This window comes from Pyrus communis, chromosome 1 (genome assembly GCF_963583255.1).
Source record: "Pyrus communis chromosome 1, drPyrComm1.1, whole genome shotgun sequence".
Classification (NCBI taxonomy): domain Eukaryota; kingdom Viridiplantae; phylum Streptophyta; class Magnoliopsida; order Rosales; family Rosaceae; genus Pyrus; species Pyrus communis.
Genome location: NC_084803.1, coordinates 19,204,024 through 19,215,663, shown reverse-complemented (window position 1 = coordinate 19,215,663; position 11,640 = coordinate 19,204,024). Strand labels below are relative to the sequence as shown.

Here is an 11,640-nt window from a genome sequence, read left to right as displayed (position 1 = left end):
ATTAACAGTACTGATCAAATGCATATATTTTTCCGAGGACTAAATATGACTACAAAAACTCTTGTCAATGCTTCATGCGGAGGTTCATACAAAGATAAAAATGCACAAGAGGCTTGTTTATTATTTGAAAAAATGGCAACAGATACACAGCAATGGGCAATTGAGCAGCCACAATCTAGGTCTGTTTTTGAGATGTCTACTATCTAGTGAAAATATTGGCTGACTAACTCCATATTGGCTGACTAACTCCATATTTTTCCTTATTTTTCCCTTTATCCTTCTTTTCCTCAAGCAAAGGAAATATGGGAATAATTGGTTCTTTCTTGGGACTTGCTTCTCTCATCATTTCCCTAGCATAACCATTTTTTGGAGTAGAGTACTCTAGATCTAATCTTCTTTGTAGACTTCCTGTTAAGGAATAGAGTCTACTCACTTCTCCTTTGGTTTCCAAAGTAATCTTTTCCATACTTTTCAACACTTGCACCATGGTAGCTTGCAAGTCTTCCTTGGTCACCTTTCCTCCTGACTTCTCAAATGAAGTGGGGCTTTCCAAAATGGTTGATCCTCGTAGGGAAATGAAATCTTCTGGATGATCTGTTATGCTTGATCTTGGTAGACACTAGGGTGGCCTGTATTCCATATTCCACCTGAAGGTTATTTCCTTTCTCCTCCTTCTTGGCATATAAGACTAAATGAGTCCCATTGGGCATGCCAAAACTATGTTTGAGCAAAGATTTCTCTAGAAAAGGTCTTTGACCTCAGCACAGCTCCCCAATGGATTGGTATTTTGGCCGTGTACATTTGGTAGTCAGGTTCTTGCTTACCTTCTGTGCTGCAATAAAAACTTGAAGTTAGTTCTGAAATGTGCCTTTGTGGTGCCTTAGGTGTAAGGCTTGAGGTTCACAATCAAAACTAAATACTTAGTCGTGCCACTTCTATCTCAGTATATCAAATATAGAACAAGTGTGTTTCAAGTCGATTACTTAAGCCCTAAGTCACTTAAACTTCTTGTTATCAAAGGATTGTCACAGATGGATTAAGTCTGTATTAAGTTCTTTTCTTGCCTTGTAAACAAGGACTTTTAGTTCATGATCTTGTATGTTTGAATGGAGGGAGTCCTAATCCCTTTAAGTCATTTGTTTGGTACCAAATTGATCTTAATGAAAACAAATCCATTTAGTTATCCAGATCCCGATGCAAATGAGAATCTTAAAATAGAAAAACAAGTATAAATGACTTGAATACATGCTGAAGTGTACATTAATCAATAGATCTACTAATTTAAAGAGCAAACAAATAGACTCAGGCAAGATTTCACCTTGTCTGGCAAGGTTGAACCTCTTGCATCCACTTCTCTTTGAGTTTATAGAGGTTGTATGCTAAAAAGGGATGGATGCTAAACAAGTTTACATGAGGGAATCGATACTACAACACTAAGGGAGGTAGTAGAGCTTTATACTAGACAAATGATAGATTTTATGAGGAACCTATTGTTAAAGAGACTGAGTCTGAGTTGATTTCAGGCTTGAGGAGTACGAACTGGCTTAAGATCAAAGTTTGGATGCTTGTTTGTTTGATTGGTTGAGTGTTCTTGTCTTTGTTGTCTATTCTCCCTTTTATAGGCAATTTGGCCTGAATGTCAGGGTATTGCTCTTTCCCAAAAGTTCTTGAAGGGTAGTGAGTCATCAACTTTTTACATGTAGTGCCACTAGAAAGTGTTTTTTGGCTAATAGTAGGTTAGTCTCCATCACTTGTCACTTCAGTTATAGACACATGTTTTATGTCTTGGCTGAAAAGGCTTCGGTTTGCTTTTGGGCATGATGTTGAGCCTTGGGTAGATTCACCTTGTTTTGACATCTTTGGGCCTTCTTTCAGTTAAACCCAATATTCAAATAATCCAAACAAATATGATTTGGGTTGTTCTTATATTTGGTATCATAGCCATGTTAGTAAGCCCTAGGTCCGATGAATTAATAAGAAATCTTAATGCTTTAAGCGTGTATAAAATTCGTATAATGATTGTTGCAATTTTTCTATAGCATGATTAATTGTTCTAATGCCATATGTTGCTACCAAAGTTTTATTCACTGCAGGAAAATGAATATATGGTTTGGAGATTAGACCACTGTAAGCATTGTGCTTTTGTCATTCTAGAATTGGTAGTCATGGTTGCTTCAGTTTCACAAACGATGATCGGTATCTTATTGAAATCCGGTATTTGATTGAAATTTTTGATATCTTTTTTATATTCATGTTGCAACCAATATGCATAAACTTGTAACATGACCTCAATTTTTCTCCGAAAAGAACTCTTCTTTGAATAACGTACCGTGATATCAAACATATCCTCAACCTTGAGATTTATCACTACTAATATATGTAATATATGGTTGAGAACATACCTACATGTATGCTATTTGCCCCATTGTTTAAGACTTAGTCAGGTACTCATTTTAAATTATGAACAAAGACTTGATTCATGATGGAACTTGATTTATTATGCAATTAGCCTACCTGAGATTCGTAAAGAGTATTGATCATAAGTCATTTGAATTACCTAATAAATAAACCTTGGGTTTATAGTCCTCGATTTTAACAAATTGGACCTTCAAGGAACGAGTAGAGTACAAAAACGAAATATTGAGTTCATGCCCATGCCCATGGTTATCACGAATGGTTTTTGTTCCGAATCATGATCGTTGGGTGCATTTTGAAATTGTTGGGTTTCAAGAACCTCGGAATTAAGTACTCTTATATATACAAGAATGGTCTAGGCTTCTAGCATCTACTGTTGCATGAAGCGGTGGCTTTATTTCCAAATAGTCATGCAATCTCAAGTTATGGTTGTTTAACTACAAATTAATTATTTTATATACTTGGTCAGTTTCTTGCCATGCATTTAACTTTCAGTTTGGAAAGTAAAGAATATTTGTGTATTTCTTATATTTGTGTATTTCTTATTTAACTAACCTAGAACATACATAATTATGGATTTACGGTTTTTGAAATGATGTCTTTTTCTAGAAAGATTGATGTTTAAGTGGTTGTCATCCCAATTGTGGAACGATCGCATGTGTTGCTTTGTGTCCTTGTGAATTGCAAATGCAGTGCAGAAAACAATTGATTATGCACCGAATAGGGATTTGATTGACTTGATATTCTTGGAGAGTCATACATTGCTAGTTGGCCTTTATACAATTGTTTGTGATTATACTTGTTCACATTAATGCTTTTATTTGTAAGTCTTATTTAGGAATGATGCCAACGTAAAACAACTAAGGCTGCAACATCTGGAACAAATAATCATGTTATTTTAACCATTGGACAAATGTTTATTAAATCTTCACCAAAGTGAGATTTTATGGAAGTTTTGGTCTGTATGCTATTCTCTGTTTGGCAGCATATAGGATGGTGGAAGAGATTATATTGCATGCTTGTGCCAAAACCATTTAGGAAGTAAGTGATGTCTTTATTAGATTATCTTCTTGATGTGGTTTTGATTATTAACTTCAGTTTGAACTTGATGTTATGTGTGTATGTTAAAGTAAGGTAAAAAGGTTATTGGTACAAAGTTTAATACATATATATATATATATATATATTGTGTCAAGATTATTGAAACTAAAGTTTTATGCAGGATATCAACACTAATAATCTCTATAGTTAAACAAATGTTTGGATAAATCTTCACCAAAGTGGGAATTATTAGGAAATTTTGTTCAATGAATTCTTAATTGAATTTTGTGAGTGACAGTTCATTGCATGAGACCAATCTTTCAAAAGACAAAAATAGTGAATGGCTTGAACTGTGATACAATGTATAGTATTTTATAAAAGTTTTAAGACAACTTTGTTCCCTTGTCCAAAGACATGATTTGAGTTGTAACTTGAAATTTTTGTGAAATAGCTATGCAAATAAGGATGCATGATTAAGATTGCATAACTAATATTTTATGTCTCTTGACCAAAGATGTTACATAAAATTGCATGTCATGATTATTCACTTAATAACTAGTTTATTTGCATAAGGCAAAATTGAGGCTTTACTCATTGGAGTTTGATAAAGGATTGAATATGATTGTATCATATTTTGATGTTGTTTAATGTGAGAGGAATGTATGAATGGTTTGAGATGTTTTCAGGGTATAACATTTTTAAGAGAATTAAGTTGACTATTTTCTTGTCCAAAGACTTGAAACCTTGGTTGTTTTCTTAATCTTTTACATGATTGTTATACAATAAAGTTACATATCAAATAGTGGTTGTTTATGTTTCTTACCCAAAGGTGGGACATAAATATGCATGAATGATGGACATGAAAGATTTGTCTTTGAAGGAAGAAGTAAGAAAATGGTTGATAATGATTGAACACATTGATACAAAATCAATGGTTGCTAATCCACTTATGAAACCATTGCCTCCTAGAGTGTTCAAAGAACATGTCACAAAGATGGGAGCGCATGATTCCTTGGAGTCTGCTGAAATGTGGGAGTGACATCGACATTCTGACATGCATAAGTATTTGTGTTCATGTTGCTCTCGTTGAATCATGTTTCTTATTCTGTCATCTAAATGCAATGAATGTATTGTACGCATTAATCAATTTTAGTGCTTGATAATGTTGTGATACTTCATCATTATTACATCTTTGATCCATAAAGATGATTGACAGCAGATTGAAATCTGTTGTTCGAAGTGTGTCTGTCCAAAGGCGATACATGAAGAAACCTAGGTTTTGTATGATTAAATAAACAATAAATCCATTTTGGTATAAGGAAACATCATACAGTTTGGGTTTAAATATTTGTGGTTATAGAGTGCATGTGTTAATAATTACATATAGTTTTCTAGAGTTCAGTGTTTGAATTATTTCTGTGAGATGAGGAAGTAATAGCATGATAACTCAAGTGGTCACTAAGGAGTCAATGTTGTGATTGACATGTTATTTCAATACAATGATTAGTTTACGTCCAAGTGGAAGATTGTAAGAATCCTAATTGGACTAAACTAAGTTGAATAAGGTTGAAATACAATTGGTGGTTATACAAACTGATTTCGAGTTTAAATGTGGAAATAAGCATCCTAATATAAAGGAAACATAGGTCGTGATAAGGATGCTACATTGCTTCACGACTTTTGAAACTGATCACTGCGTTTACAGTAGTTAGTAACCACCCATCCATGATAGATGGAGGTTGGTGAAGTTCAAATCTATAAATAAGGATTCCCTGCTCACAAAGAACACGTTCTAAAAACTAGGGTTCTATCACCATTGGAACATAAGGACTTGAGCGAGTAGAAGAGTTCTTGTGTATGATTAACAACCACCATGGCTGCACCAGGTAAGTTTTTCTCATTACATTTGATCATGACCTAGCAAAGAATGCTAATATGATTTAGGTTGTTCTTACATCATTTATTTTGTAATTCTGCACATATTATGTAGACGCTTGGATGTTATCTTGTTTTTCTAACAATTTATTGTACAAATATAATAGTGTAGGAGACAAACAACTGTAGAAATAGCTGGATGTTCAACTCCATCGATTGGATTACCTAAATGGTATCAGCCAATGCCAACTTTGCCAGTGCACCTTGGCGACTTCTTGAAATGACTTTGCAATATCATCTAATGCTAACTCCATTTGAGACCTTCTGGAATGGCCCCAATGCACAACAAGCAAAATCTACATTTGAAAAAGCACCTTACCTTGCAAAAGAAATGCTGGAGTGGAGGGAATTGATTTTATTTTGTGGGAAACTAAATTGTTTATCTATTTTGTGGAAGACATTTTCAGTGACTTTTTGTTATAATGAACCATAATACATTTTGGAAGGCATACTTTTGTCTTTTTTTTGTTGGACATATGTTTTTGTCTTTAGTGTGAAAAACATATTATGGTATGAAAAATGATGTGAAAAAACATATCGTATGAGAAATGATGATGTTGGCCTTTCCTTCATGAAATGGTTGATGTAAGCTTGTCTTCCCTTTTCACTTGTTTCAATTTGCTTTGTGTACTACAATTAGATGGCAACTTTTTAACGCACAAGAAGAACAAGCGTATGTTATAACTCACCCAGGAATATAAAGCGTATACCTAAGTCATACTAGATGTCCATGGCATAATATATAATTTGTATTGAAATGACGAATTTGACCCCTCCATGTAACAGTCACGTGAGTTTGTTTAGCAAAAGTTTGAGTTTGGACTTCAATTGCTAACAAGGCTTGTGAGGGTGACATTAAAAGTGGTGTGTCACCACAGAGACCACGAAACAAATTTTTGCCTCTTTGAAATGTTTTTATGTGGAATGTTTAAGTAATGAATTTGGTAAAACACATTTTATTCGAAGTTTTTTCGTTGAAACAGATTGTGTCGTGTTGCTCGATATTTTCATTGTTAATTTTGCAAGCCTTAGCTTAACAGTGTTGTATTCGTGTCACTCGATATGAAAGTGAGTCATGTCCACCACAAACCAGATAATGAAATCCTTTTGTTATCATATTTGTGCGTGGAAAAACAACTTGCATTGTACTTGTATATCGTCACCATGACGTTCCATGCTAATTATGTCATGACAGGTAGACAAAAAATTTACACGTATTTTTGTGTTATTTACAGATATGCACCCGCGACATATAATAAATTCTCCGATCACATGACAAATGGCATGCAACCAACTTTATACTAACGTGATGGTTCGCCCACTGGAACCCTGCCCCCCTATCCACAAGACCACAAAAAACACAAGCATTTTTAAGAGGACAGGGACCGGATATCAAACTCGGCCCAATTGTGTATATTGTTCTCTTCAAGATCCGAGCGGCGCGAGCGAGTACGAGAGAAAGCGCGAGAGAGAGAGAGGAGAGGGAGCGCGAGGGGTTGGTTGGTCAGGTATAGGGTTTTGAAAGTCCCAGAGATTGATTGTTTGATTGAGATTGCACAAGGTTAGTGAGCGCGTAAATTGAACAAACTTCATGCCCTAATTTTCAATTTCTCTTTTAATTACATTCCCAATTTTCGTAAATTGAAGAAAACAGAAAGACAAATGTCGAATTCGAAAATGGTGAGTTTGCATTGGTTTGTGCCGATTGTGTGTGAGAAAGAGGTGTGCTTATCATGTGCAGGGAGCGAGTGTGAGAGATTTGTTAGAGAGAGAGAGTGCTTAGAAGAAGAACACAAGGCTTTCTCTTTTTTCAATTTTAGGGTTTCTCTGCCCCCTATTGCGCTGCCTTCTCCGATTACCTCATGGACCGCAAGCTCGTGGTTAGTTTTTTCCCTTTTTTATTTGTCCTTGTATTAAATTTTGCATTTTTATTAATGGGTTGGTGGAATTTATTTGAATTCGGTTCTTTAATCGTAACTCAGGTTTTGGGCATTCCGTGGGAAATCGATACGGAAGGGTTGAAAGAGTATATGGTTAAATTTGGGGAATTGGAGGATTGCATTGTCATGAAGGTTAGCCAATTACCCAACCCTTTTTGTTTCGCTAATGCTATCACTCCTTTTCGAAATTTAATTCTGTGTTCCTCTTGTGCTTTACTACTTGAATTATTTTTGATAAGTTAGTTTTGTCGCCGCTTGGTCTGGAAGGTTTACGTTGAGCAAATTTCGTGTAACATGTTGTTAACTTGATTTGTTATAGTCTTGTGCTATTTTTCTTCGTCTTTTGTTTACTTGGTTCTTAGTTTGCCAGTGACAACTATTTTTCAATTTCATTTTAGGGTCTTCTGCTTTATACTCTGTATTTGATCAATATTTCATTATTTACTTTGTTTCGGAACCTTACAAGCATTTGTTACTGCATTTGTTTCCATATTTATTAGGATCGGTCAACTGGTCGGTCTCGTGGATTTGGATATGCGACATTTGTATCTGCTGAAGATGCCAAAGTGAGTTGGAATAGAATTTTCCAAGGGTCCTGTTTGTACTCACTAAATGTTATCAATGTTTGCATGATCATTTGGTTGGGAAACATAAATGTGTTACGATTTACAGTTAGCATATCAAATGTCTAACAACTGACATCCTTTTTGCTACAGACTGCAGCGTCAAGTGAACATTTTCTTGGCAATAGAATGCTGGAAGTTAAAATAGCTACCCCAAAGGTAATATAAATTTGTAACCAGCATTTCGTTAATATTCATTTTTTATTTTTGGTTATTCATAATTCTTGTGCATGCATGTTGTGTTTTCTTTATCATTAAAAGTTTTGTTGGTTGTATTGCCAAAAATATTTCATTAATTTTTTTACAGGAGGAGATGAGAGCACCTGCAAGAAAAGTTACCAGGATATTTGTTGCAAGGATCCCACAATCCGTGACAGAAGCAAACTTCAGAAGGTACTTTAATGTATTGTTGTGGTTGCAATATGTTGGCTGTCATTGTTAACTTCTTTTTACACTATTTTGTGAGTCATTATATGGAATTACCTGATGTTTCTTTGAATTATTTTTGCAGTCATTTTGAAAAATATGGTGAAATAACGGATTTATACATGCCGAAGGTTCTCTATCCAGCTCCTTGTCAAAATTAATTAAATTAGATGTTGTAGCTTTTTGTGTGTTGATTTGTCAGTGCATATGCTTACAACTCTTGTAAATTTGCATAGATATGTCTGTGTACGCACCCACCAAGTCACACATTTACTTTTCAAATTATTGTTGGGTTGGACCTAGTATCCTATGATTGCACGAATTTGTTGGTTCAGGATCAAAGTTCAAAAGCGCATCGGGGGATTGGGTTTATAACTTTTGAAAATGCAGGTCAGGCCATCTCTTATATTCTCCTGTGCCTTGCGTTATGCCTAATGTCAGTTTCTGTTCTCCATTGGAGTTGAAGGCCTCCAGTGGCACATTAAGTTAGTAGTTTGCATTTGCTTGAGCTTTCAGTAGACATAAATTTATTTGTGATGATGAGGGAAACGCTTGTGGTGAGATAGGGTAGAACTAAAGGTCAGTGGTATTTTGTTGCATGGAACTACGGAAGAAAAGATGCTTTCCTCTAGCATATTTGATTACATTATATGTTCTTTTCACTGGCTTTTACATCTAAAATTCTTTACATATTGATGTCTTGTTTTATTTTACCATTCCGTATAAGTTTTGTAAGTAGTTTATTATAATCCCATATAGACGCAAAGGGAATTATTATTGGCACTCCAGAGAAGATGTACCTCCTCCGAATGCAATTTCTGCCTAAATTTTTGTACAAGATAGGAGTGCAGGATTACATGTTTGGAGTAGCAGTAACAGCTTCTTTTGTAAATTATATGAACCCTGCGTTATGGTCTTTATTGTTGTGAATATAATGAGTTAGCTTGAGTAGGATAGATGATCCGGGAGCGGATTGTATGATATATTCCTTTGTGGTTGATATCATTATCTTTTTTAGAGAAAGTATTGGACAAACAAATGTTCTTCGTTGCAGATTCTGTGGAAGATTTGATGGCTGATACTCATGAATTAGGCGGTTCCAATGTAGTTGTTGATCGAGCTACACCCAAGGCAAGTTACAGCTTTGACAATCTGTACTCCCTTGTTTTTTGAACTTATAGTACTAATTCCTTTTAAAGTTTAAAGATTGGTCGTTATGATATCATTAACTCAAGAATCAACAAATATAATTTCTTGTTTTCAGGAAGATGATTTCAGACCAGTTGGAAGAATGGCGCAACAGGGTGGCTATGGGGCATATAATGCTTATATCTCAGCAGCTACTAGATATGCAGCCCTCGGGGCTCCTACCTTGTATGACCACCCTGTACCACCAGCTTTTCCAAGTAAGTACTATTACAAGTTTAGAACACTTAATGCATTTCATGTGAAGAATATTAAACTGCACTTGATGTGACTACTCGGAAGTTACAATTTAAAAAACCAAATCTTGTGTTGGATTAGGAGGGGAGTCTGCTCGAGGACTGGGCAAAAAGATTTTTGTTGGCAGGCTTCCTCAGGAAGCAACCTCTGATGATCTCCGACAGTATTTTGGAAGATTTGGTCGTATAGTAGATGTCTATGTTCCAAGGGTAAGATATCGTATATTTTTAACTAACTAACTGTATTCTTCAAATATTGGAACCTGAAAATGTGAGAATACTCTATTATGTAGGACCCCAAAAGAACTGGGCATAGAGGGTTTGGTTTTGTAACTTTTGGGGAAGATGGTGTAGCAGAACGTGTATCACGAAGGTCTCATGAGATTTGTGGCCAGCAGGTAGTAGAAGGAAGCTGACCTCCATTGTACCTCTTCGCTTGTGTTTCATTTTTATCCACCCACGTCAAACTTTTTTGTTTTTTTAGCACGAATGTTGATTTTCGTTAAGAAGTTTCATTCACTTAATATGTTGTTGGGTAGGTTGCAATAGATACAGCCACACCTCCAGAGGATGCTGGTACAAGTGGAAATTTTATGATGAATAATGTAGAGCCCTTTGCCGGCTACGGTGGTCCTATGCGCTCCTATGGCAGGATGTATGGAAGTCTGGATTTTGATGATGTAAGTATACTTTATACGAATTCAGTTTAGATGTAAACGTGGCGGATTTCAAAAGTTAATGAATATATGGATGACAGATGCCGTCCTGCATTAGTAGGTTCTTATTAGCTGTAATCTGATATTTACATTAGCTTATTGCCAAAGATCTTCAGTAACATACCGCATCCCTTAATTTTGCAGTGGGGTTATGGAATCGGCAGTGCGAGACCAGCAAGAGCAGATTGGAGGTACAGGCCATACTAGAGAGATGTGGCTCTGGAAAATTGGTACTTGATATTAGGAATGTCAACAAAATGCCATGCAGGTTGTGTTAAGTTTATTAATATAAGATTAAGGATCACATCCTTAGTTGATTTCCCCAATAATGTTCTTGTCGGACTTTAGAAATAGTTTGGCTTCTATTATCCCGTGAAAATATAGGTGAGTAGGAACGCCCAAATCTGTAATGTTAGGCCGCTTGAGTCCAGGAACCAGGATCGGGGTTCCTTTGTGTAGTAATTTGTTGACTCTTTACCTGGATTATTTATCGATAAACTGCAAATCCGGATTTTTATATTGTGACGTTTATCGAAAATCATAAACCTCAGGGGGGTTATTTCGTGTTGCGGGAAATATAAACTACTCTTAACTAGGGGTGGGCACGGGCCGGGCTGGGCTGGGGATAGCAGTTTGTAATATAGGAACCGGACCTAGTTGAAGCAGACCTAGTTGAAGCAGACCGGGTCCACGGGTCCTTGGTTTTGTTTTTCTTTTTTTGGTTATATATTTTTAAAATAAAATAAAAAACCGTAACATTTGCAGTTTTGCACAGATTCAACATTAGCACACGTTTTGCATAGATCACATCCAATCACCAATCGAGTGCAGATTCAATTCAAACACAAAACTGGAAGCATAAAGGACCTCGTCTCATCCCAACCATCGATCGTGTCAAACGGTCCCAGACTCGTTGTCCTCCACAGACTAGCTCATCCCAACCGTCAATTGCGTCATCCCCACACAGACTCGGTTCTCCTCGTCGCCTTCCTCAAATCCATCCTCAAATCGCTTCAGGACCTCGTCTCGGCCAAGCTTGACCCAACCCAGACCCACTCTCAAAATTCACCCTTCTAGATCCTCCGCTCGTTCCACCGCGTCC

At 36.1% G+C, this 11,640-nt stretch overlaps 1 protein-coding gene across 1 annotated transcript; it reads left to right on the top strand.

The window, feature by feature from the left end:
• The first annotated feature begins 6,809 nt into the window (after positions 1–6,809).
• LOC137738742 (heterogeneous nuclear ribonucleoprotein 1) lies at positions 6,810–11,055 on the top strand. Its single transcript, XM_068478222.1, has 14 exons — positions 6,810–6,952; positions 7,133–7,271; positions 7,374–7,463; positions 7,832–7,897; positions 8,048–8,113; positions 8,262–8,347; positions 8,466–8,511; positions 8,716–8,770; positions 9,435–9,511; positions 9,645–9,786; positions 9,905–10,032; positions 10,116–10,220; positions 10,362–10,502; positions 10,683–11,055. Exons 2-14 carry the CDS (start codon positions 7,254–7,256, stop codon positions 10,743–10,745), a joined length of 1,083 nt encoding a protein of 360 aa, XP_068334323.1. The 5' UTR covers positions 6,810–6,952; positions 7,133–7,253; the 3' UTR covers positions 10,746–11,055.
• The last annotated feature ends 585 nt before the right edge of the window (positions 11,056–11,640 follow it).

What these genes read in the sequence shown, in the direction of transcription:
- LOC137738742 (XM_068478222.1), top strand. An exon ending in TATAACTTTTGAAAATGCAG is followed by an intron (nt 8,771 to 9,434) that starts GTCAGGCCATCT and finishes TCTTCGTTGCAG; the next exon opens with ATTCTGTGGAAGATTTGATG. An exon ending in GAAGTCTGGATTTTGATGAT is followed by an intron (nt 10,503 to 10,682) that starts GTAAGTATACTT and finishes TTAATTTTGCAG; the next exon opens with TGGGGTTATGGAATCGGCAG.